This window comes from Populus nigra, chromosome 4, assembly GCF_951802175.1.
Source record: "Populus nigra chromosome 4, ddPopNigr1.1, whole genome shotgun sequence".
Taxonomy (NCBI): Eukaryota; Viridiplantae; Streptophyta; class Magnoliopsida; order Malpighiales; family Salicaceae; genus Populus; species Populus nigra.
The window spans coordinates 13,408,809-13,436,119 of record NC_084855.1 but is presented as its reverse complement, the minus strand read 5'-3'; the positions used below and the strand labels follow the sequence as shown (position 1 = coordinate 13,436,119).

The 27,311-nt window shown below is 30.3% G+C and overlaps 1 protein-coding gene and 1 pseudogene across 1 annotated transcript; both read left to right on the top strand.

Moving 5' to 3' along the window:
• Positions 1–16,527: 16,527 nt before the first annotated feature.
• Positions 16,528–18,880, top strand: LOC133690856 (uncharacterized; annotated as a pseudogene).
• Positions 18,881–24,856: 5,976 nt separating this feature from the next.
• On the top strand, positions 24,857–26,892 carry LOC133692904 (uncharacterized). Its single transcript, XM_062114073.1, has one exon. The coding sequence runs from the start codon at positions 25,187–25,189 to the stop codon at positions 26,549–26,551; it is 1,365 nt and encodes a 454-aa protein (XP_061970057.1). The 5' UTR covers positions 24,857–25,186; the 3' UTR covers positions 26,552–26,892.
• Positions 26,893–27,311: the final 419 nt, after the last annotated feature.

The following is a 27,311-nucleotide window of genomic DNA, read 5'->3' as shown; positions in this document are numbered from 1 at the left end:
TAATAGCCTCCGCCAAGTTTGATGAACACGGGATGGACACAAAAACTATTTTAAAAAAATAAATAAATAATTAAACTGACGGGATTAGAGATATTCACTGCAATAAGATAACTACTGTTTTGCCCTTTTAACATAAAAAAAAATAATGAAATTGACGTCGGTGATCATATGGTATTTTTTTTCTTGGGAATTTCAGTATTTTTATCTTTAATTTGCATAGTATAAAGATTACGTTATCTTTATAGGTAAAATTTGTTAAAAGGCTTATAGGGGTAATTTCATCTTTTATATTTTAAAAACACAATATAAAAATTGTATGTAGTGTTTTAAAAATTTTCAGAAATAAACATTTACATTTTAAAAACACAATATAAAAAGTAAAATTTTTCAAGTTTACATCCAAAGCTTTTTTATATTTTCAAATTAATTTTTTAGTTATTAATAAGTTGTCCGAAAGAAATTTGATCTCTTGACAAACATAAATATTATTTTAGTGATTGAGGTTCGGTAAACTTTTTTCTTCTCCTTGCCAAAATATAAAGGTGTTCTTTCATTTATTTTTTGTATCCAATTTGGTTTTTATTTTTTTAATACTATTTGTTTTTTTTATTGATTTTTTTCTTCAATTTTATCTCTCATCATTTGGTTTCATTTAATGTTTATATCAAATTTGATTTTCATTCTTTTGATTGTTATTTTTTTCTTCTTTTTCCTAATTGATTTTTGTTTCATCTTTTATCATTTGATTTAAAATTATTTTTATTTCAAATTTAGTTCTCATTCTTTTTATTTATTCTTTCCTATGATATTTTTATTCAATTTCATCTCTTAATATTTTGTTGATTTTGATTTTTATCGTGTTATTTTTTAAGTTTTGCATTCCATGGGGTTGGTCCCGGACTCATTACTACGATTACAAATTTAAAGGTTAACATGAGTTGATTTTAGTTTTTGAGGTCCTTTTTTAAAATTGATTTTTTTCTCAAATTATTCCTTCAACTCTTGATTTACTGGGAATTGGTTTTGGTGCTTTTTGTTTTTTATTTTTTTTATAAGGTTATCTTAATTCTATACTTAGGGTCGTAGGGTTAGTGGGTAAACTCTAATTGACTAAGATCTTTTTTTATTGATTTTTTTAATTATTTTTTTTCAATTTCACTCTTTTTTTATTAAGCTTCACATATGTATTCAGTTTACTTTCAATGAATTTTATAGTTTTTTTATGTTGTTAATTTTTTATATTAGTTTATGTATTGTTGTTGCATTTTTTATTCATATTATTTCAATTAGCTGAATTTATTAAACCCACTCGAGTCAATGACTCGAGTCTCAATTTTTTTTCTTTTTTATGAACGCTTGAGTTGTGTTAGCATTCTTTTTTTGCTTTAAACATATTTTGAGCCCGCAACATAATGCAAGTCTCCTATCTACTAACAACAAAAAATTATAGGGTATGACTAAATTATTGTAGTGACACTCACAAAAAACTATTTACTATAATAATGTTTTGTGTTGTGTTTTTTTTTTCCAGTTTCATCATTCTACAACCTAATCTTTTTTTTCTTCTTCTTTTTTTCTTTTCAATTTCTTCCTTCAATATTGCTTGTATTGGAAATTGTGCTTTGTGTTTTTTTTCTTGTTGTTTTATATATTGGTCTTATAGATTTGTTTTTCAATTTCAACATTTAATATTAAATTTATTAGAAATGGAGCTTCATAATTTTTTTTTATGAATTTATCTCAATCTCACGATTTAGATTATGGGTTTAACAAGTTAACTTGAGTTGGTTTGGGTCGGTTTTTTTTTTCGTGTTTACTAATTGATTTTGTTTTTCTACTTTCATCCTTTGATATTAAGTTGGTTGAAAATTGATTTACTTCTTATGGGGTTATCTCAATCTTTTAACCTTGGTCGCAAGTTTGGAAATTTGACCCAAGCTAACTCGATTTATTTTTTTAGTCTTTTATTTATTTATTTTTTTAATTTCACTCTTTAATCATATTTTAAGTTCATTACTAATATTTTTATTAGAAAACATGTTAATAATGCTAAAATATTTTTCTTCACCGAGTTAATCCTTGTGCAGGGAAGTGAACAAGCTTGTCCTTCTTTTTTAGTGGGATTTTTTCCCCATTGAAACAAACTTAAACAGGATAAAAAATGATTTTTGTTCTGTCTAAAGACATACCAAATAACTTCATAAAAAATTATCATGTCTTGTGTCTATCATATTAAGCATTATTCTATTGATTTTGTTATTTGTTTTTTTTTAAATAAAAATTATTTTTTTAAACATGGATTGCGGTTAGATGCGTAATTAATGCATAAATTAGTTAACTATTTGGACCCGAAAAACATTATTATTTAATGTTTTTTTTAAACCACTAAAAGCATTACTATTTCGTTCGTTGCCATTATATGTGGTTTCGATGTCTTTTATTCCCAAATACTATAGATGTGAATTTAATTCTGACGGGTTTATACCTTTCTCTTACAAGATCGCAGCGGTTTCTTCTTCTGCATATTGACAAATAAATAAAAATAAAAATAATTCTAATTTCAGTTTGGAAACAAAATAGAGGAAAAGGTTATTTCTTTGTATCCATGGCATGTACATGTTTTTTAATTCACTTTTTTTTTTTAATTCTTGTTACAGAGTGGGCCCGGCCCAAGACCAAAACAAATGGAGGACTTTTTATTTATTTATTTAAATTTTTTTTAGGAGACTATCGAAGTCAGAGTATGTGTACCCAAAAAGGCGGAAATTTCTTACATGTGCGCATCTGTTCATGTTCTATAAGCCTGCTTAAAACCCTTTGCAATAAACAAAAAAGATTGTGTTCTCATGTGGTCTCTTATTTTGACTAGCAATTCTAAAAGTTTAATTTATATATATGCCATTTATATTATCAATGTAAAATTTGCAATTGAAACTAAAACAAAATACTAGTACGTATATAAAACATATAATTAAATATCATATTTATATTATAATAGTGTCAATTGCTTATTTATTGAAACACTTAGAATATAATTAAGTTGGATATTTATTATTTTCTATTATCAATAATTTATTCTTAAAGTTTTATTATTGTTTTTTTAGTACAAACCAAATGAAATTAATAAGTCTGATATTAATTGGGAATTTTACTTTGTCATTTTCTAATGTCTATTTTTCTACAGGTAATTCTAATTTCATGACTCGAGTTCTATTTGAGTTCATTTTTTATTATTATAAATTGATTTTTTTTAATTCATCATTTGACATTTTAGTGATTGGGTCTTGAACTTTGTTATTTGTTTAACTTTCTTCTTTGTTGGGTTATCGTAATCTCATATCCCGAGTAACAGGTTAGTCGAGTTAACTCGGGTTGACTCGAGCTTTTTCTCGATGTTTTTTTTATAATTGATTTTTTTTTTGTAATTTCATCTTTTTGCATTACATTATTGACTATTGAGCTTTGTCATCTTTTAGTTGCATCATTTAGCATTAGATTATTGACCCTTGAACTTTGTTATTTTTTTATTTTTTTTTATGTGAGGTCATCCCGAGTTTGAGTTTGTTAAGTTAATATAGGTTAGCTCAAATTTTTTTTCAATGTTTTTGTTATTGACCTTCAATATTTTTTGCTAGGACCTTCTTTTAAGAGTCTAATTATTTTTTTTATCGCAATCTCATATCGCAGGTGGTTGGTTGGTCAAATTAACCCAAGTTGACCCGGGTTTCTTTCTTCAATATTATTTTTTAAAAACTGATTTTTTTACATCATTTTACATTAGACTATTGAGACTTGAACTTTGTGATTATTTCTCCTCTTTCTTTTCTGCAAGTTTAACTTGATCTCATATCTCGGGTTGCGTATTAATTATATTAGCCTGGATTGGCTTTGACAATTTTTTATGTTATGAATATTTTGACCTTGCACGCAGCGTAATCGAGCCACCTATCTAGTTTGTGCTAAACACAAGTCAAATTTTCATCAATTCATGCAAAACTACGAGTAAAAAAGTAAATTACCATCCAAATCATTTTTCCTTTTCAAACATTCTAGTGTAATAACTAGTATCAGTTACTCTGATTTATTGTAGGGCTAGACTATTTTTTTCAATTAAAAATGATGTTTAAGTGTTGTAAGTTCAAATTTTTTTCAACCCAAGTTGACCAGAGTTTATTTCTTCAACATTATTTTTTTTTTAATTTTTTTACATCATTTTACATTAGTCTAATGATCTCTCTCTGTGTTTTTTTTTCCCAGAATAATGGTGTCAATCATCTGGTAAACAAAATTGAAGTGAAAAATAACTGGAGGCAAGGGCCAGATCTTTTCTATACGGTACAGTACTAATAACGCCAAGGCAATCCATCAAATTGTGGATTAATAGCTCTGGAAGCTTGAATAAAGTAAAACTCGGAATTTTACAAATCTCCAGTTCGGCCAAGAAGGCTCCAAATATTATTCATTCCACTGGAAATTTCTTTTCTTTTCTTTTTTGCAGTTTCGTCCTCCTCCTGCCTCGAGGACTGTAGAAGAATTAGATCCAAATAAAAAAAAGTAGCAGTTATAAGTCCCACTCATACCTCTCTTATTATGAACTGGAGAGTTCAAATTACTCGGTTGATTACAACTGCAGGCGTTCGTGGGTTATGACAGTTAGGGAAGTTAAGGATAACAACGTGGGCGTGTGCGTGTTTGATTTGATGATTTGGATATATTCTTTATTCTCCACGCGAGTTCTTATAAACCCTACAGAAGAGGGACAAATTCTCTCCAAGTGGAAGAACCAGCCGAATTTGCAGGTCAGCAGCAGTATTTGACGGCTTTCCAACTTTTGACTTCATTGCGTGTATACAGTAAAACTGAGAGGACTTTCAAGCTTGAACAGGCAAGTAAGCAGCTCAATTCATCTTAGGCTAAATGGTCATGGTGCCTTCCCGTGAAGACTTCATTATTGGTGTTTAAAAAAGAAAACCATGTTTCATTTTCTTCGTTGATTCTACCATTCCATATGATTAATTTGTAACGCGGTTAAAATTATATTTTTAAAAATTTAATTTTTTTATATTTTTAAATTGTTTTGATGGGTTAATATAAAAATAATTAAAAAAATTAAAAATAATATTTTGATATATTTTTAAACAAAAAATATTTCCAATCGTTTAGATTTATTTACTGGAGATTGAAGATTTAAAATATCAACTCTCTTTCTTCACATAATAAATAAGATATGTAATGCAACTTAATCGAGAATTCTAAAGCCATTATTGTTATGCATCAATCAAAGTTTAATTCATTAATTAATCCAAAAGTCAAATTAAATAAAGACAACAGAATGTTGATATTTAAAAAAACAACAGAATGTTGATATTTCATGAATATAAGCTTTAAAGTGACATAAACTCAATAATTTAATAACAAAGTCAAAAACTATCATTAAGCCTCTAATAATAAACACTAAATTCTATTTTTTTTTGGTTTGCACCGTGGCAAGATTAAAATACTAAATTGAAAAACAATTTACTCATAGATGTCACAAAAAGTCACTCACATGTATACATATAACGTCACAATAATCTCTTCCAGTGTCTAATTCTTCCACGGAAGAGAAAGAAAGAAAGAAAGAAAAAACTTTTGAAAATGATTATACAAGAGAGCACAAGATCATAAAGCCATGTCACGAGAAGTTCAAAGATCAAATTATAGAATTCCAAGCTACTTCTCTCATACGGCATTTCCATAGAGCAATAAGAAATGCTTATATTCTCCATCTGTTTGGGAAATGTCCACCTCAATTAAACCTTACACACTTTGATTTTCTTATTAAAATTGATGGTTTTTGGACTTGCGTGTAGCTAATGCCGGTGCCAAGACCGATAATATTTTTATTTGAATAAATAAAAATAAAAAAAAACATTTGCACAATATCCGTGCGAAACTACCCCAATTTTTTTTTAGGAAAACCCGATCGAAGTAGGAGAGCAGTGTGTTGATTCTCAGCAAGCTAAATATATGTTTGTATATAGATGCAATGAGTCTCCTTCAACTCCTCTTTATGTTGCTTCATTATTGTAGGTGCTACTCTGCTAATTAACTCGTGGAGTCCACATCGCTGCATTTATGCATTCTCAGCAAGCTAAATCCTAGTTTGCTTCGATTTTTTTTTTAAAATATTTTTTATTTAGAAATATGTTAAAATAATATATTTTTATTTTTATTTTTTTTTAATATTATCATATCAAAATAATATAAAAAAATAAATAAAATATTTAAAATAAATAAAATATTTTATTTTTTTTAAAATATTTTTAAAATATAAAAATAAATAGTTAGTGCAAGTAGGATGCTGATTATTCCCCCCCCCCTGTCAGCAATGGCAAAATTAATCTGTGGTACAGGCATATTTGGATAATTATATCTTAGATTCTATGAATTAAGCAGTCTTCCAATTTAACTTTTAATAATTTCAATGCCAATCTTAATGTATTCTATAATTCTAAAAATTCCAATCCCACAGTTTCCCTTTCAATCATTTTCTTTTGATTTTCCGGTTATTACTTCCTCCCATCTCCATGCAGGCGTACAATCTCACAAAAACTCCTAAAAGTTCAATAATATACATACAGAATAATTTGCAAGGTGGGCTTGCCATTAGCCTTTGTTAGCTGGATATTCGAATTTATTAAAACTTCAGCTTTATTCTTAAATTTCATATAATAGTTAAAATTTACAAAATTTTTATCCGACTCTTTATTTAACTTAAATTTTTAATTAAACCATACAGAAAATGTTTTAACATTACATTATTAACTGGATAGGTCAGAGAAAAAACTTAAAAGGAAAAACAAAATTCTCCTTATAAAGGATAAATGACTTGTTATTTATTTTTTTTTATAAAAAAACCAACAAACAATAGATTGTTCGTCACCAAAATGATAATAATATTGGTTTTCCAATCTCAATCCTGCGACGTCGACATTAGAAACATACGTTAACCACTTGAGGTAAATGACAAAAATAATATAAAACGATTAAAAAAATAATAACTTAATTTACTATTTATATAAACAGTTAAATCGACACCCGTTATTTTAATTGTTTTGTTGAAGATGGTGACACAATATTTTTTTTAGAAGAGGAATGTCTAGTTTTTTTGCGAGATCTTAATTTTTTATATTGAAATTATTATAGTGGAAATCATGTCAAGTCAATTCTTATTCACGCAATGAGTGTTATTTTACAGTGCGATCAGTATCGACATCCTTTTTAGTTGTTTGCTTAGATATTTAACTGTGGTGGGTTGAGTTAAAAATAATTTAAATAAATAAATAAATTTAAAATAAATTATTTAAAAACATTAAAATAATGATATATTGATATACGTCCTGTATTAACTTATTAAATTCATAATTCAGGTCAAGAATTCCACTAGATTTAATAATAATTTTTTTAATTTAGTTATATGATAAAAAAATAATTTAAAATAAAAAATAAATATGAAATGATAAAAAGAATAAAATTTAATATCAAAGATTAAAATTGAGAAAAAAAATTTGAGTCAAGTATGCCTAAGGAAACAAAATTAAATTAATTATTCACTAAATAATACAGAAGTAAGAGTTATTTATAATTTCTTGAAAATTTTCTATTCATCATTGTCGTATAAAAATTAATTAAATGATGCCTTAATCAGTCTTTTACTTATGCATTTCATATGGTGAATATATATATATATATATATATATATATATATATATATTGATTACTATATTTTAAGTTATTTTTGGAAAAGTAATTATATTTTAACAATTTGAATATATCTTTAATTATTAATTTGGTTACACATATGTATTAGGTTATGTATTTTGTTATAACTATTTTTTTAAAGAAAAACCAAAAATAAATCTTGATTAAAAACTCAAATATCTAATGAAATAAAATTAAAAAAATTCTTTTAACTCCTACATTCTTATACATTTACATTTTATCTTTTATATTATATTTTTTATTATCAAAATATCCCTCAAATCACCAAAATATTAATCATTTAAAAAAATAAAACAATAAAAAAATTAAAAAACTTGAAAATCCTATAAAAAACTATAAAATTAAATCCCAAAAAAAGTAGTTAGAAGAAGAAAAAAAGAGAGAGTGGGGGGCTAGGCATGCTAGCCTTGCTTGGGTAACCGAGCACCTGATCTTTTGAAAAAAATATGGTGTGTTCGGGCCTTCTATCCTTGGCCTATATGCCTAATTAATTTTTTTTTCTTTGTAAAGAGATGGACAACCTATTTTCTGTGTTGTTTTTGTATATATATAAAAAATAACATGCGACACGTCACCTGCTACAAGGAAAGACATGTCATCTGGCTACATTTTAGATTCTAACCATCAATATGATGGAAAAAACAGGGGGGTTTTTTGCGTTGAAAAAATGGATTTTCAAAAAATTTTAATTTAAAAACACTTTCAAAACATTATAAAAGCATTTTTAAATTACATGCAAGACTCAAAACACCAAGAAAATATACAAAAAACCAAAATTGATGGGGAAAAATTTAAAATAGAACCTAATCTTTCTTTTTAATAATGTTTATAGAAAAAAAAACTATTTTCATTAAATTCTTATCATTAAATGAAATCTGTTGATAGCAACAACAATGAGTTTCACTTGAAATACAAAATCTTGGAGAATTTCCAACTGTTTCAATTAGGTGAAATAAAGATTTCTGAATAATATTCTTAGTTAATATTCTCACGTTTTTTTTTTTTTTCTAATTCCATGACCAACTGTTAGTGTAACAGGGTTACATATACATACAACTGTAATGTCACTGACTATAGCAAACATGTTTTTGAAAATTATATTTGTTGGAGGGTTAAAATATTATACCTTTAGAATATAGCAAAATTTTAAACTTAAAAACAATAACTTCTATAAATTTATTAAGTTCTGATTTGTTTCTAATAAACATATACAGAAAGTTTATAGAAAAAAATTAAGAAGAGAAGAAAATTGTTTTTTAATTAATTCATCAAACTTATATTTATAAAGAAAATAACACTCTTTCATATTAATATTTCTGTAAAGTTTAGAGGTATACCTTTTCATACCAACATGTTTGTAGAGTTTAAAATGCAACTTTTAATTCAAATTATTTAAACAACTTGACAAGATGTGTTATGCATAATTATTAGATTAATTAATTTTAAAATTTTAATTAATTAACTTAAATTAATTAATTTTAAAAATAATAATAAAAATTATTTAAGTTACATAATGCCAAATATGAAATACCCAAATACCAAATACCAAATACCAAATACCTATATATATAGATATATTAATTTTGATTGTGATTTTTTTCTCTAAATCTTTTATCCGATATCCGAATCTATTGATTTTTCTATCAACCATACAAGCAGAGATGCCTACAACAATTCAAGGACCATCATGGACCAGGTAGTGCCTAGTGGTACAAAATCAAGCGCCGTTTGTTTTGAGCCACATCTACTTGACTAAAGTTGGTTGGTACTGGTGGTTTGAGCTTTCGAAACCACCCATGATTTTAGTGGTTTAGTCTGTCTGTTCAACTAGATTATCAATCTACTTTTTTATAGTATGCTATCAAGTGTTCCGATGGCATGTCGTTACTATGATGTAACCTCGTAAAGGTGCCTAACTAATTTTTAATTTTTGAAGGCAACAATTTGTTGCCAATTAGTGAGAGATGACAACTTGGACTCAGTCATGCCATATTATTATAATTATAAACACAGCTAAAAGAGGTTTATCCGCCCATGTAAACACTTAACATGTTAATAATATATTTCTTTAATCGTTTTATTTCAACTTTGTATCATAGTTTACTTTGCTGACATGTGGGACGACACCCAAAAGTCACATAGGCAAAAATAAATAAATACACACACACACACTGGCTGAGACCCAGGACTTCCCTCAAACTCATGCATTAGGCTTTGTTGTGAAAGGTTATTTGATTTTATTTTGGTTCTCTTTCTCTTTCTCTTTCTCTTTCTCTTTTTATTTTTATTTTTATTAATTTAATCTTAAATGTGAAGTTTTTATTTAATTTTATTATTCAATATTAAGTTGATGGTAAATTAATTTTTATATTTTTTTATCATATAATAAAATAAAAAAATAATTTTATTGAGTTAAATTCATAATTCAAGTCACAATTTGTTGAGTTTACTAGGATTAACTTAATTTTTATTTTATTTGTTTTGTTTAGACATGCCCAATTAATAAGGTCAGATTAGAACAATTCTCATGTGATATAATTTAAAACTTAGGTTAATGATTCTAGTTTTTTAAATTCAAATTGTTATCACTTTTTAACAATCTAAACATTATTTTTACATTTCAAAATATTTTATTCCAGTCCACAACTATTTAGTGCATGAAATAAACTAGTAAAAACTAGAACATTAGGCATAAAAATGTAGCCATGTGATTCATTTTGATGCAGCTGCAGTTGGGTCAATTTTTTTTTTTACATAAAAAATATCAAGATATTATTGATGTGTTTTTTTTAACAAAAACAAATAAAAATAAACTATATGAAAATTGATCTAATGTGACCTGGTGGACTTGACATATCTAAAAACAACCAGAATGATCGATAAAAAAGTAGTTTGACACAATAAAAATAAAAATTATATATTTTTTAAATATTAAAATGAGAACTTATTATATCAATTTAGATAAAACTAGGTTAACTTGTTAAATCCATTACTAAGGCTATGAGATTCTGATAGCCCTATAGAAAAAAAATAATAATATAATTATTAAACTCAACTCTCAATTAACCTAATATTAAAGGGTGAAATTAAAAATAAAACTCAACTATAAAAATGAACAAGGTTAGCCTGGGTTACCTTGCCAAACATGAGTCGTGAGACTGAAATAACTTCATTGAAAGCAAATCAAAACAAATTATGAAACTCGATTCCTAATCAACTCAATGTTGAAGGATAAAACTACAAAAACTCAATTAAAAAGGACACAAAAACCAAATAAAAAAAGTTCAATTCCCAGTCAACTCGATGCTGAAATACTCGATGCTGAAAAATAAAATTGAAAAAATTATACTCGGTTAAAAAAAGGTTAATAAAAATACTCGAGTCAACTTGGCTAACCTGCAAAACTCACAACCGGAGTTATGAGACCTTGGTAACACCATAAAAAACAAATCAAAAAAGAAATTTGAAGCCCAATTTCCAATAAATCCAATGTTGAAGGATGAAGTTGAGAGAAAAGTTAATTAAAAAAAGATAAAAAAAATGACTCAAATCAACATGACTAACCCATAAAATTCACAACTTGGATTATAAGACCATGATAACCCTATAGAAACCAAATCAGAAAATAGTTATGAAATTCAATTTCTAATTAACTTAATGTTGAAGGATAAAGTTGAGAAAAACATTAATTAAAAAAATAAACGAGTCAACATGAATAACCTACAAAACTCGCGACTCGAGTTATGAAACCGAGATAACTTCATAGAAAGCAATTAGAAACAAATTATAAAGTCCAATACCTAGTAAACCCAATAAAAAATAAAATTGAAAAAAAAATTAAGTTTAAAATTAAAAAAAAAAGTTCTAAAAAAATTTGAGTACCAAAATAAAAATAACACTTTTCACTCTGAAAAACCAAGCTTAATTAATTAATAAGCTTTTAGCTAAGCAATCAGTATGCTTTGGGTTTCTTGGCCCAATTAGTTGATGATAGGCTAAGCAAACACCAACAGTTTTTTTCAGGCACAAATGATCGTTCTTTTGGTAAATTAAATCCGCCATGCGTTTGTTTGTTTTTTTCTCATAAAGATATAGGTTGATTTTATTAATTCTTTTGTCCACTAACTCCTACAAAATATCAGAACTTGTGGTTCACAACTAGGAAAATTGCCATAATACAAAGAAGACATTAGAATACAATCAGTACACATCACAACAAAGCATCAACTGATATCCATAATTTTCAAACTCAACTTAGGTTTTAATTGATATTTTTATATATTTTTTAATTTTACCTTTTAATATTAGATTTGATGGAAATTAAATTTCATAATTTATTTCGATTTAATTCTTATAAAATTATCATGGTTTCATGATCCAAGTCTTGAGTTTGATAGGTTAACTCGAGTTGACTTGAATTATTTTCAGGCTTGTTTTTAATTGATGTATATTTTTTAATTTCATCTTTTAACATTTAGTTAATTGAAAATTAAATTTCACAATTTATTTTTGTTTATGTTATATGAGGTTATTATAGTCTCATGATCCAAGTCGTGGATTTGACAAGTTAACTAGATTGACCCGAGTTGATTCAATACGTTGTCGTTCTAATATTTTTTTTAAAGATGTCATCTTGAATACCTATAAGTCAAAGTGTATTTTTACTAATTGTTCAGATTATCTTTAGATTTGTTAAGTTGATGAGGCCATTTCAAATCAATTTCTACTTTATATAATTTTTTTTTCACTAGAAAAAGTTAACAACAACCAGATGCTTTCTCTATGATAATTTTTTTTATTCAACTCACAACGTAAAACGTACCAACAATCTAAAGAAACCAAAACATAACCTAACGGATCATATTTTTTTTATTTACATCCATGTATTTAATAATAGGTTTCACAGTCACATATGCATAAACTCTTCCAACTTATTCTTATAGATTTTTTTACATTATGCAAACCAGATGCTTCCACGAAAAGTTAAATCTTCTTTGCCACAGATGGAGTTCGAGGAAGGGGTTTTGCCACATGAAAGCTTGTTGTAGCCACAAACCACTTGTTATTATCTACCAATTGTTTGAAATAGACAAAACGATCTTGTTTGCGCCTCGATCACAATTTAATCAATTTTCCCAGAGCAATATCTGCATGAGTCTCAAGAAAAAAGTTTATAAATCGATGAAGTTGATGTTCCAAGTGAAAATAAAAAAAATAAAATCCAACCTTCTACGAATCTGTGGCGCTTGTTTCCTCAGCTGGACCATCCATTTTTATAGTATATCACAATATTTTGTGGCATCATATTTCTGTTGAAATATTCGTAATAACTACATGCAAATCACATCTAATATTGGAATAAAAAAAACTTTAAAATATTTTACTAATTTTAGTAAAGAAGATTCGGAAACTATATTGAATTAATTATTTTTAATATCAAGTTAAATTAATTTTTTGGTTTTTTTTTTGGGTTTCAAGTTTAATAACTTTATTTTTTTTATTAGTTTCTGCCGTACTATTTTATTAATGAACTTTACTCACATTTACGAATGTATTAATCCGCATATATTAATTTTTATATTAATTCTTAAATCTTCTTTTATATGTAATTCATTTATAAATTAAAAGAAAGTATTTTAAAGAACTTTAGCGTATAGTTTGGTAACAATGAATAGAAAGGAAATAAAATGAAAGTTTTATTTCCAATTTATAATATATAGCGAGAATAAAAATAAAAATTGAAAATATATAATTGTTGTGGGAGAGGTACCATAGATAAGATGTAATTCATTGTGGTTTGAAACAATGAAATTATTATTATTTTTTTAATTAAGAAAATCAATAAACTAGTCTTGGGGGTAAATAAATCTTTTTTATGAGATTTATTAGTCATTGATTTGAGGTAACATAATCTTTAAAAAATTCAACTACCTTATAAGGACTTTTTAGAATTGCTCTCTTCAAAGCACAATGAAATTATCATGTTATCCTTAGATTCAAAATTTTTTAAAAAGGACTCGATCTTTTTTGTACTTGCTCATTTTTTTTTTGTTATTATCAAGTGAGTTTATGGACAAATTAATATTTTAATTAATATAAAAAATAAAATAAAAATAGTTGTCGGGCGGAACACCCACACCAGCGTGTGAGCCTTCCCGCCATCTTCAAGTAGCGCGTGCGGTGACATATAGTGGCTAAAAGGTCTTCCATGGTATTTTCTGATTTTTCTCGGAAATGCAGGTCTCTCTAGGTGATGTGTGTATTGTAATCCCTGCTAGTTTGGTGTTGATTGGATTTTTTTTTCTCTCTTTCCTCTCAAATTGTACGCTATCCTTCAAAAACTTCATAACATCCTTTCAATTTGTTTTTTGTTTTGGGTTTAGTCCATGTTCTTTTAGTTGTAATTTTTTTATTTGAATAAATTATTTCATTTTGAAAATTATTTTCAATTTCATCATCCTTAATTTTTTTTCCTATCGGGTTTGATCCTCTTTTAATTACTATTTTTTACTTTGATAATTTTTTTTAATTTATTGTTTTTTTTTCATTTTATCTTTTAATATTATTTTGATTGAGAATTAAGTTTCTTTGTAGAGGTCAAGTCTAGGATTTCTTGAATCACAATTTTGAGTGATTAACCTAGGTTTAGAAGATTTATTTGAGTTTACATTATTTTTTATATTATTAAATTAACCGAGCTTAATAAATTCAGTCGACTCAATAATTAGAGTCTCAATTTTTTTGGTTTTTTTAGAAACTCTAGCGTCACCTTGATTGTTTTTTTATATTTAAAAAAATTTGGCCCAACAAGTAGTGAAGCGTCTACTACCAATATGAGTTTACTCGAGTCACTTTAATTAGAATGTCATTTTAATTTTTCATTATTTATCCCCTTTTTATCCCTTTTCATTCCAAACATTTTATTTCTGGAATTCAAATGACACCTTTGAAGGTTTCTTTTCAAAGCTGTAATTTGGAATTTTTTTAGTGGAATATAACCGTGACAACGGGTTGTTTTTCTTGAGATTTGTTTTTTGGATTTTGGATCCTTAGATGGGCTGGTGGCCCTGTGGGATCTCACCCATCCAAGAGTGCATGAAATTCATATGTCATCTAATTATTCTTCTGGCTGACTCTTTGTTAAGAGTACTGCTTAATCTCATCCCTCTTGCAAAGCAAACCAATTCTTGCATCCTTTGGGAACCCCAAGGGACACCATTGCAGTTCTATTTTAGGTGAGACTTCCTGTCGTTTCCTTGACCAGTAGTTTTATTTCATTGCTGGCATCTGAGCATCTCCTTTAAGTTCTTGCTTTTGATCCATCTTGATTGGGGGGAAAGTTGGACGCTGGTCCGACAACCGAGTCAAAGATGAAGCTAACTCTCTCCTCCTATCTTCTTATGCCTCTTAAACGCGAGTTGGGTCAATGAAGAACAAGACGTATGTTAATCTTGTGAGGATATATCATTTTAAATGCCAATTCCATTTCGGAGGAGACAGGAAAGTTAAAGTGTAATATTTTAGTGGCCTTTATTTACTATCTTCTAATACAACCTTGAAATAGGACCGATGTTGAGAATAAAGATAAAAATAACATGAGTCAATGTATATATTATGTTTTAAAAGTAATTAAATTAACTTCAAAAATATTATAATTTTATTTTTATTTCTTCAACTAAACATGTTCTTATCTCTAATTTTTTTATCCCAGAATAGTAATCAAATATTTTTTTTAATTTCACCATTTACTTTATATCCTGCAAATGTGTTGGATATTAGAAATTCTAGTATCAATACCTTTCACCGGCAAAACTAATTTCTTTCAAGGTCAAGTTTTAAGAATTAGAGTAATTACTTTTAAATTCTAGTTTGGGATATAATCATTCACGTCAAAAATAAAATAGTATATACATCAAGTTAATTACTTTCATTTCTTGACTTGAAAAGAGGATCAAGACAATAAGCAAGGAAATATTAGGATTTGGCCCAAAGAAAATAAGATTCGAAGCTTAAAGTCACGATGGGGATTTCACAATAGCTCCCCATGGCAGATTACAAAAGCCTACAGGCCATAACAGTGTTTAGCAATTAGTAGCATTTCTTTCTGGGTTCGTTCGCCTCTACCTGGCGGAACTACAAAGCAAGCCCGAAACCTTGGAATATCCCAGACGACATAAAGCCCTTATTGGCCTTTGTGATGATGCTCCTCCACACTGTGTGATGGAATCTTTAATCTTCCAGAGTTGGGCTCGTTTTCCTAACAAAGCTTTAAGAAAAATTCTTGCAAATCTCAGTTTCTTATCTTTAGGTGTGCCCTGTGATCCTCTCTTGCCCTAGCCAAGAAACAGAGGAGAGCATGGCTATCACACTCCGCCTTCTAAAATTTCCAAGTCTGCTTGAAAGAATAACACTCCATTTATCCACGCATGCAAAACTGCCTCTTCCTTCTTCTAACTCATCATAATCAGATGTCTGCAAAAAGGACTCGCATAACCCACACAAGCTCTTCACTGAAACAATCCGGCATCTAAGTTCAGCTTCTCTTTCACTTGCATTGCTCACGTTACCTTTCTTTTATAGAAACAAAGGCAATCCCATCATAAAGAAGTTTTAAAAATCTGCTCTTTTGTTCTAGTTTTTCATTTTCTGGAAAGAATTGCTGACCGATTTTGATGAGGTTGGAAAAAATCATTGATAGAAAGATTAGGAGCGCTTTTCATGGACTAATAAAATTAAATCTAGAGAATTTAGTGGCCCGGTGATATGTGCAAGAAAAACACTTTGAAGCTTAAGTTGGTATGTTGTTTATATAGGTGATGGGAATAATGAATAATTTTTTAGGATAGTGTTTGACATTCTAGGAGTGATTGCTTTTTAAAATGTATTTTATTTGAAAATGTATTAAAATAATATATATTTTTTTAAAAATTATTTTTGATATTAATATATTAAAAAGATCAAAAAACACTCAAAAACTAATTTGAAAAAAAATCTTAATATTTTAAAAAGCGCAGCCCAGCCGCAGAAACAAATAGGATTACATTTGAAATATAGAGAGATGAGATCTGACCTTTTTTTTTTTTATGCTGATAAGTTTATATAGACTTTCTTAAAATAAATATTTTAAGAAATATCTAAGATATTTAATATAAATATCTATGATATTTATAGAGATATTTATGGAGATGTGTACATTGTATAAAACACCATAGTTTTTTCATGTATCATTAGAGCCTCTAAGTCTTGCAAACAGACATGTTTGAAAGACTTAACCTAATAAAAGTTAGGGAGGAAATACTTACCGTGGATAATATTATTTTTTTGTGTATCATTAGATCCTCAAAAATTCTAAAGATATATTGTGTGTATAAGCCATCATAAAAGTAGTTTGTAGGTGTAGCCTTGACGTGGGGCATACCTTAGGCATAACCATTGGCTTAGCCACTGGCATTTTATTAGCGTAGCCATAGATATAGTCGTTGATAGGTTAGGATTTCATCATCTATGAAAGGAACTTTTGAGAAATAGGAATGAACTGACTTTTTACTTGGTTCCCACATGCGGTGCCAATTATGAGGCTAGAAAAAATTTTCAAAAAAAAGATTGAGGCGCTTTTCATGGGCTAATAAAACTAGATCGGGAGGGCTTGTTGGACCCAATGACACTTATAAAAAAACACTCTTTTTTGGCCTTCTTTATGCTTCTAAAAAGATCTATTTATATAAACTTTATTAAGAAGACCAAGAAGTCAAAACTCATCTCTATAAGACTCATCTCTGTAGACTTCGAGTCTAACACAATATAAGTCTAATATAATACTTAAATAAGGTTTAAGAAACATTTAAACCAAGATAATACTCATTCCCCCATCACTTGTACAAATAATATATTGACTTAAACTTTGGAGTGTTCTGTTGTAGATATCAGAGAGATTATCAAATTTTCTAGATTTAATTTTATCAGCTTATGAAAAACACCCACAATCTTTCATGTGATGATTTTTTACAGTCTCATTATAATATTTTTTTTGTTGCATTGGACTGCAGGCTGTTGGTGGAGAGTTTGAGATATTGGAGGGAAGGTCATTTGCACTCATCCATCCCATTATGATGGCTGGTTTATTTTTCTACACTTTGTGGGCTGGTATTTGGGATGGTAATGGAGGTGTGTTCGGAACATAGTTTTTAGACCCGGTCCGATTCAAGGCCCCGGTTCCGGGTTTTGACCGGGTTACCGGGTCATTTTTTTTTTAAAAATTAAAACGATGTTATTTTAGTAAAAAAAAAAAATCAATAGATTGCAATCGGGTTTTTGACTGGGTCTTGCCTGGTCAACCGGGTCGCCGTGTCAACCTGCCAGGTTTTTTCTTCCCTTGTTTTTTTTTCAACCCGGCCCGGTTCCAGCCCTGAGTCAGCCGGGTCCTTGGTTGACCCGCTGGATCGGGCCGGGTTTTAAAACTATGATTAGGACCATGCAGAATGATATCAATGAACTTAAAAAGCAAGTGAAACCTACCCCAGTTACTCCTGAAGGCACACCTGTGGAATCTGCACCATCTCCTGTTGAACTCAAAATTCAGCAACTCACTGAGGTAGGTCCACAGGCTTGAAAAAGGAACAGTTATAATTGTAGTGATTCAGAATTCCTGCAGTGAGTTACTATTAAAGGGAGTCATTAGAGAAGAAAATATGTTTGACAGTGAGGATTGCAATTTTCTAAGAAAATGCTATATTTTACTATTCTTTCTTTCTTTCTTTCTTTATATGTATATTTTTTAATTTCTATAGATACCTAATGATATTTTTGGCATAGCACGAAGTGATATGATTTAGATATATATTTGATAGAATGAATCACGAATGCAATGCCACAGGAGAAGAAATTGGTGTACATTCTCTACTTTCATCACTACCAAATTCTCTTAATTGTAGCACAGGCATTACGGTGTTGTGGGCAGCGGCAGAAGCTCTAGTACCTGCAATGCAAAAAGGGAATGAAACAGCCAGAAACCTTCACATTGCATTGAATGCAATTAACGTTGTTCTGTTCCTGTGGCAAATCCCCACTGGAATTGACTTTGGTTCTCAAAGTGTTTGAATTCACTAAATGGCCTTGAATCATAGCAACCCCGGGGGTGAGCTTTCTCACAAACCAAGCAGGTATGTTTTCTGCCTTTATATCAGGTCATTTGTATTATCTGCACTTGAGATTTTTTTCATTTTCTTCCACTGTGATTGTCTGTATTCTTGTCACTAGTATATAAGATAAAGCAGCATGAACTCACAACGCATTAGATGCTCCTCAGTTTGTAAGAAAAAGCATTTGCACAGTGTTGTAAATTCAACAGAAACCATACCAAGTTTCTTCTCTAGGTACTGACTAATGTTTGGCAAAAGAATGTCAAAAGTACTAGCTCAGTTCATATGCAATTGCATCATTCTTCTCTCAGGCTACGCTTTTGCCTTTTCTTTTTTTTTTAATCAACTTTACATGAAGTAATTTTGAAATTTATGGAAATGTTGCAGTCCTGAATAATAGTGAAGAATTACTTTCTGTTTGAAGGAGTTGAGAGTTAGACTAATACACGGCAGCAGCAGAAGATTATAGTTGACTGCAATTTCTTCCCTCTCCCTTTAAGCTAATTCTCTCCCTTGTTCTATTACATACAATTAAAAGAAACTAGCTACCCCACCAGCAGATCATCTGATTCTTTGATTGTTTTCTTGTGCACTTCCGTAATCTCCTTTTCACATTCGGATCAGTTCCCTTTTGGACCTGTTAGCTCACATAGCCTTAAAAAATAAGTCAGCTTATGTGGTCGAAAGAGATAGCAGCAGTTCATGGATACAAATAAACAATCTATCCGGATGCAGGGATATGGCGCAAAACTTTTGCTAGAAGAGTACGTAATATGCTATCTTGTTTACACGGGCGGCGCAATAGAGATCAGATCATTTTCCAAAACAAGAAACCTCCCAAGGATAACGTGCTAGATTGTCTACAATAACACAAAAAGGAAAAGATCATTATGCAGGCCAGGAAACCATGCAGCATAACGGACATTACGAGTCATATAAATATGAAAGATGGTCTTAAGATATACAGGCGGAATCATTTCTGATGAGCCTGCCACTGGTTGTTCCCACAGTCTAGGAGTAACAACTGAACTATCCTGGTAACTTAAAATCTTGTATTAACGTGAGTTGCCTCACTTAACATACCAAAGCGATATATTCAGCCTCAACCACTCCCTCGGAATCCTTGATTCAACCTCTCGTCTCGTGTCCTATATTTAATGCACCTACTCCCACCCAAAACATATTCATCAGATTTCCAAACCTCAGGATTAAAACGAAAATAAAACTGATAAATGTGAAGAAATGTCCCTCCACACTGAAATGGTGGATGAAATATCTCCGAAAAAAATGATTTATTGGATTTGGATACGAAGATTATGGTGGCTGCTATGGATCACATTACACCTTCGACTCGAGTTTTTTTTTTTGGGTTAAAATAGGGGCTAAAATGCCCAATTAAATTAAACACGGCAGAATTGATCCAATCAGATCATAATATAAAATAAAATAAATCACACCTTCACCTCAAGTTAATATAGTCTGATGTAATATTTTTTTTTTATTTTTTGCTATTTAATTTAGATTAAACTATATTGGTGGCCACGTTGTGTGGCACAAGCCAGACCAAAAAGTTTTTCAATTCAAAAGAAAAATGTTTAGGTGAACATAATGCTTTTAAAAGAAGTAGGAGAAATCTAAGAGTTGGATTATTGGATTCAATAACCTCGTATAATTGGATAATATGATAAAAAAAACCAACAACAACAAATAAATTAAAAAAATAAAAAACAAAATTGGGCAGGGTCAAGCTAGGTTAATATACGAAACCTTTGACCTAACATATGAAATTGAGATAATCTCATAAAAAGATAGAATAAAAAAAATCAATTGTAAAAAAAAACTTGAAAAAAATCTAAGCCAACCCGGTCCAATCTTTTAAACTTATGACCTAGGTCCATCCTATAGAAGGCAAACCCTAAAACACCATGAAGTAAAATTCCAGGTTAACAAAATCCCGATAAATAAAATGCCGAGAGATGAAATCAAAAAAGAAAGTTCTAAAAAAAAGATAAAAAAATTAGAAATTAAAAGAATAAGGACCAAATTTAACATAAAATAAGATGAAATAAAATATTAAGGGATGCAATTAGAAAAATAATTCAATTAAGATAATGATGGAAAAACAATCACAATAAAAAAAATGATGATCAAATTTAAAAGGTAAAAAATATCAAAGGAGGATTAAATTGAAAGAAAATTCTAATTCTATGGATTATTTAAAATACAATAAATAGCAACAAAAATAATAAGGACCAAATCTGAAAGAAAGAAAAAAAAATCAAAGGGCTACTTTGAGAATTATGCAGGGGAAGGTGCTGAAATCGACCAGGAGAGAGAAAAGAAAGAAGAAGAAAAAAGGACGTTGGTGCAAAACTTGATATCTATTAGCCACACACTCCGTCGTTTAAAAAGAGTGGGCGTTCCCACGTGTCTACGTGATCTGCATATGCAACCCACCTTTTAACATTAAATAATAATTTATAAATGATAAAATACTAAATTTCCCTTAACCAAACTTGATAGTAACAGAAAAACCATAAGGAAAAGACAAAAAAACCCTAATCTAAGTTGAAGATAATTGGAAGTCAAGGATATTGTGGTCATTTTATTGTATTTTTAATTTGAAAATGTAAAAAATACCCAGGCAGTGCATTTGTTTTCCATGAAAGGTATGTTAGTCATTTTATTTTGCAAAATACAACAAAAAAAATATTATACCCCACTACCAAGGCCAATTATGTTTTATTAATAAGGGCAACATCATAATTTTAATATTCCGATCCACAATGTCAATAGTCTATAGCTACAGTGAACTTATATAGTTTTTAAGCTTGGCCCAAGGCCCAAGTCATCAAGTTATCTTGAGTCGATCCTAATTTTTTTATAAAGCAAAACGATATTGTTTTTGTTAAAAAAAAATAAATAGTCAATGGGTTGCTATTGAGTTTTTGATCATTTCACCCGAGTTTTTGCCTTCCTCTATTTTTTCTAAAACTCGACCCGATTCTGGTCCGGAGTCGACCGGGTCGTAGGTTAACCCGCTAGGTCGGGTCGAGTTTTAAAATTATAGTAAAAAGGCTACAGTAAAACATTTAACCCTTTTAGTTTCTATTAGTTATGTGACCTATGTTCTCCCTTGGGTCAAACATTTTTATTTCTTATAAAAAAAATTGTATGGAGGTTTTTTTAACGTATTTATGTAGTTTAAAAGATTTAAGTCCAAATAAAAAAATTTATGCATTAATCAAATAAATCAAGAACTATATGTGAAAATAATAAATAAAAAGTCATTAACGATACCTAAAAATAAAACTTGAAAAATTAATTATAGACAGGTATAGATTAAAATATTTAATCTTGAAATATGAGATACTTACTCGATTGTGTTTGCTAAATTTATTTATTAAAATATTTTTTTTTATTCAAGTAAATGATAATACAAATAGAAACATAAATTAAATTTATTGAATAAAATAAAAGAAAAAAAAACACCTTGCAAGGCTACACATATTAGAAATATTATCTAAAAATAGATTTTTTTACTTTAAAAAATAAAGTTCATCCATAAAAAAAAAAGAAATTATTGATGAATAAAAAAAATCTTTAAATTTAAATGCACAAAAAATAATTGTTTTTTTTAAATGCTCTCTAAACAAAATAAATGAAAGAAGAGGTATTAATCTAAATATAAATTTAAAAAATTAAATAAAAAATCATTGATTTAAAAAAATAAAAAAGAGAGCAAAGACCAGGCACTGCTGGCCTGGTCATTGGATTAGTACATGCAAATTGTAGGATCGAATTAACATGTATGAATTCTGTGAGGCGCTACCAAGCTCATTTTGTGAGGGCCCACACACAAGGTTGTCTTGGCAGGCCTGCGTGACTGAACTTTTTTTTTTTTCAACTAGGAATATCGTTTGCCTCAAATGTTTTTGAAAAAAAATTAGACGACATATCTTGTGATTTGTCCAGATTCTGGCCACTATGATGGTTAGAAAATCAAGACAGTTTTTTAACCTAAAAACTCTTTTTTATACATATTGTTTTACCCAAAACACCTATAAAACATATTAGAAATCGTGATAAATCTATCTATGGCCTAATAAAACCCAAAAAAAAATCATCTCAAAAAAACAAAATCAACTTGAAACAAAAAATCAACTTGAGTTGTGATCTATTTTATCATGAACTTTAAAGGTAAAAAAAAATACATAATATAAACTCTCTTTATCAAATGGAACCTTTTGACACAAATATCATCTATTTTGATGGTCTAAATCGGTATTAACGTTATTTTCTCTTTCTATCGCTGAAATCTAAAGACCTCTCTCTCTCCTCTCTCTATCAAGAATTAAAAATAACAAAAATAAAATTTTACACCAAAATTAAATTTAAAAAATATTAAGCTACCAAATTGTATAATCTGTAGTATTTTTGAAGTTTGAGGACCAAAGTGTATCTTTTATGAAACTTATGGCACGCCATCCATGTTTGATGCCTTTTCATTTTGGTCCCTCGGCTTTTAAGCTCACCCTTCCATAAAAAATCAAAATTAATTGACGTTTAATTAAGATTAAATTGTCAGAAAAAAAATTTGATAACAAAATTCAAAAAATAAATTTTTTTGCATAGTCCATCCATAATAATTAATAATTTATGAGATGATGAACATTACACTTCTAGACAGTGAAAAACCCATTTTATACTTGATTAATATTTTCAAAAGAAGAATCTATGCTTGATATTCTATTTTAGCATCCCCTCCTGACATGTTTCATTGGTGATCACTTAACCACAAATTTGTTCATCTCTTGTGAAGTTACAATGCTTACTAAAATAATATTTGAAGGGGACTTGTAAATGAAGATCCTACAACCTTTGTTACTACTAAGTAGCAATGAAGAGACAGGGTAGATATTCCCTGGACCCTCTATGCGTTCTTTTCCTTTCTTTAACAACAATGGAGAACTTTGGAGTATTTTGAGTCGCAATGAAGAGACAGGGTAGATATTCCCTGGACCCTCTATGCGTTCTTTTCCTTTCTTTAACAACAATGGAGAACTTTGGAGTATTTTGAGTCGCTATCATTTGATTGCTACCTCTCTCCATCTTCTCTCAGCTATTTTGGCACCCATAATTACGTAGACGGAGGGGCAATCTTGAAGCGTCGTAAAGGTAAACAAAATTTAGAAAGCTAAAACAAGGAAGGAAAGAATCACAATCTGGCTATCTAGCAAGCAAAGTGAAAATGAAGACACAGACAGCTACGGCACTAAAATTTTCTGAGGGATTTCAAGAATCTTATTACAGTATGTTTTGCGGTTGCTAACTGCAGAGCATATTGAAAATTTGTGGTTCTTTAAAAAAGAACGGGAAATAGGGAGAGTAGAGTGAAGCTGCAATAATATGCTTTCTAGCACATTAGTGAATACGATGTCGGTGGACAGCCGTTGTCGTATCTAGAAAAAGACGGCTCATATGAACTCTGCTAGAGAAGTGGGAGAAAATGCAGAACCATGCACCAAAAAGTCAATGATAATGGTGTCGATTAAAAGTTTGCTGAGGTATAACGTAATTGGTAGCCGCCCTTCGAAGGACAGGCTGGAAGCTGAATCTTCTTCTGTGGTCACTAAAAATTCAAACAGCACTGAGAACTCAGGGGCAAAAAAAATAAAATAAAAATCCAGGATCAATAATTTTTTCTCTGCTGTTGCTTCAGGTGGATTCTTGTACAAATTAAATACTTGTCTAGAAAAATGTAGATTAGGGTTTTTTTTCGAATTATTAACTTAATGAATGAAAGGAACATTTTAGAAAATGATGGCAGGAGACTGCCCATTTTTTTCTTTAGCAAGCAAAACAAGCTAGCGTCGAACTCTGTATTGTTTTTAATAATTACCTATCAATTCAATCCAACGATCCCCCCATGAGACCAGAGAAGTCATTCCACCATGGCTGAAAAGCCAAGTTTCTATACGACTGTAGTTGATACCAATCTTGGATTGTGGGCGAGCCCTTGTGATCTGTGAGTGCTTTCTGAATCTGATGCCTTTCTCTTATTCCTTCTCTCATCTCTGTATGCAACAGTGTGGGTTCCGCATGGTGTTTTCCTTTAATTTCCCCTCTTTTTTCTGTTTCTATATCAAGCTTAGCTTAAGGTTCATGGGTCATAAAATCATAAAACTATAAATAACAACGCACATTCATTTACCATCTATACTTGTATTCATTCCTGTGTTTCTTATCTAGTCAAGTTCTGAAATCCGAAAACTCTCCGCGACATGTCAAACCAACCTGCCCCTGCTCGTCCATGGTTCCGTTTGCCATCAATAGCTCGGCCAACTGCCCCTACAACAACTCCAACTCCAGAGCCACCACCTCCACAACCCCGTCCAGCTCTTGCTCGACCTGCATTTAGGCCAACTGCTCCACCTCAGCCAGTGCCGACACAGCCTCGAGAAACCACTCCTCCTGCTGCGGCAGGACCACAGGCTGTAGCTGCTCCCCCACCCGAACCAGTGCCACCTGTTTCCGGTGTTGCTTCAGTTCCAACATCTCCAGTTGCAAGAGCTGCAGGTGGTGTTGCGTCAGTACCAACATCTCCAATTTCAAGGGCACCTGCTCCTTCATCTTCAGTGCCCACTTCTCCTGTCCCAACTTCCGCAGTGCTTCCACTCACCACCTCTTCACTTCCACCTTCTCCAACCCCCAAACCAGCACCAACTTCCTCTTCGGTTCCAACCTCTCCTGCCACTAAGCCAGTGACCACCACATCCTCAGTGCCAACTTCCCCTGCCCCTAAGCCAGTGACAACCACATCCTCAGTGCCAACTTCTTATGCTTCTAAGTCAGTGACAGTCACATCCTCAGTGCAAAATTCTCCAGCTACTAAAGCTGTAACCACCAATGCAACTCGTGTGCCTAGCCCTGGACCATCTCTAAGAACCATCAAGCCAGCAGTTCAAACCCCACCTCAATCACCAAAGCCTAGGCCCACTGCTCCACCACCTTCTCCTCTAACACTTCCACCTTCCCAAGTAAAATCTTATGCAGATCTCGAACCCAAGATTCCATTAGTGGCAGAGCAAAAAACTGTGTTGGTTCAAAAGACTTTTGACAAGCCTAAGGTGGCGCGCGATTCACAGAGGGACTTTGCAGACAGTCTCAGCTCTGGCATCGCTCGTCTTGCAAAGCAAGAAACTACTAAAGATGTTCAAACAAAGGAGAAAGGTAACCGCAAGAAGAATTCTTCAGATTCTGAGGATGGTGGCATGAAGGTAATTACAATTGCCGGTGAAAACAAAGGTGCTTTCATGGAAGTTATCCGTTCTCCCAAGAAACAAGTTTTTGAAGGAACTTCTCATTTTCTCCACAAGAAGGGTAATCCTAAAAGTGAAGGCAGTGACAGCAGCAGTAGCGAGGAAGGCAACAGCAAGAAGAAGGACAAGAACCACAATGGAAAAGCAATGGGGCCATCTCCTTTGAGAGCATTTATGAACAGTAATGTGCAAGGTGTTAACAATTCAATCGTTTACAATTCTTCATGCAGCCATCATGATCCTGGGGTGCATGCTACTCTCTCTCGAAAACCTGCTGGTGCTGCTGCATTCCATGTCAAGGACCATGGCAATGACAACCAGAGTTAAAAAATTATAAAGAAAGAAACAAAGAAGTTGTGATTTAATGTCTTCATTTGGTCTACAATATTATATACTGTGAGAATAAATATAAGTAATTGAGTGATGAGAAGAAAAAGGCATGGATTCTTATTCTTCATTGTTGTGTTCCACTTTTTGTGGATTACAATGGAAGCTAGTCCATTGCCTTGCCTTTGGTAGAGGTCAACCTAAAATATATGTATGCATATATGCAAGTGGGTATCCAATAAGTCAGCAAGTTTGCTTTATATTAATTTGCATTTGCATCCATTTGTCAAGTCCTATTGTATGACAGTTTTACTTAATGAATTTACCAAACATTTCTCTCTCTTTGCCTTGCTATTCAAATTCCTCACAAACGAACTTGGAAGTTGAAAGGCTAAAAAAAACTTGATTTCTTTTCTTTTCTGATGAATTGCATGATGTTATACAAAATTAAACCTACTTCACAAGAAAGACGATTATAAAAATTTACTATAAAAAAATAGAATAATGTAAGATGTTATATGAAATTATTCTCTTATTCAAAATCTCAAGGAACCAAAAACTTATTTTTCTCTCTCTTTTCTTTAGCCACCCAAATATAAAGAATAAAAAACCTCACAAAATAACTTTAAGTTTTTATAAAGATTAAGTACATAAATATTTATTTTCTTACTTGGACATATAATTTAAGACAAACTCAACATATTAAAAATAACAAGACAAACCAACTTATCTGTTTAGGCTGAGCCTAAATTATATTTTG

Bases quoted from the DNA above. Each gene is read 5' to 3' on its own strand.
- LOC133692904 (XM_062114073.1), top strand. From the start codon at position 25,187: ATGTCAAACCAACCTGCCCCTGCTCGTCCATGGTTCCGTTTGCCATCA.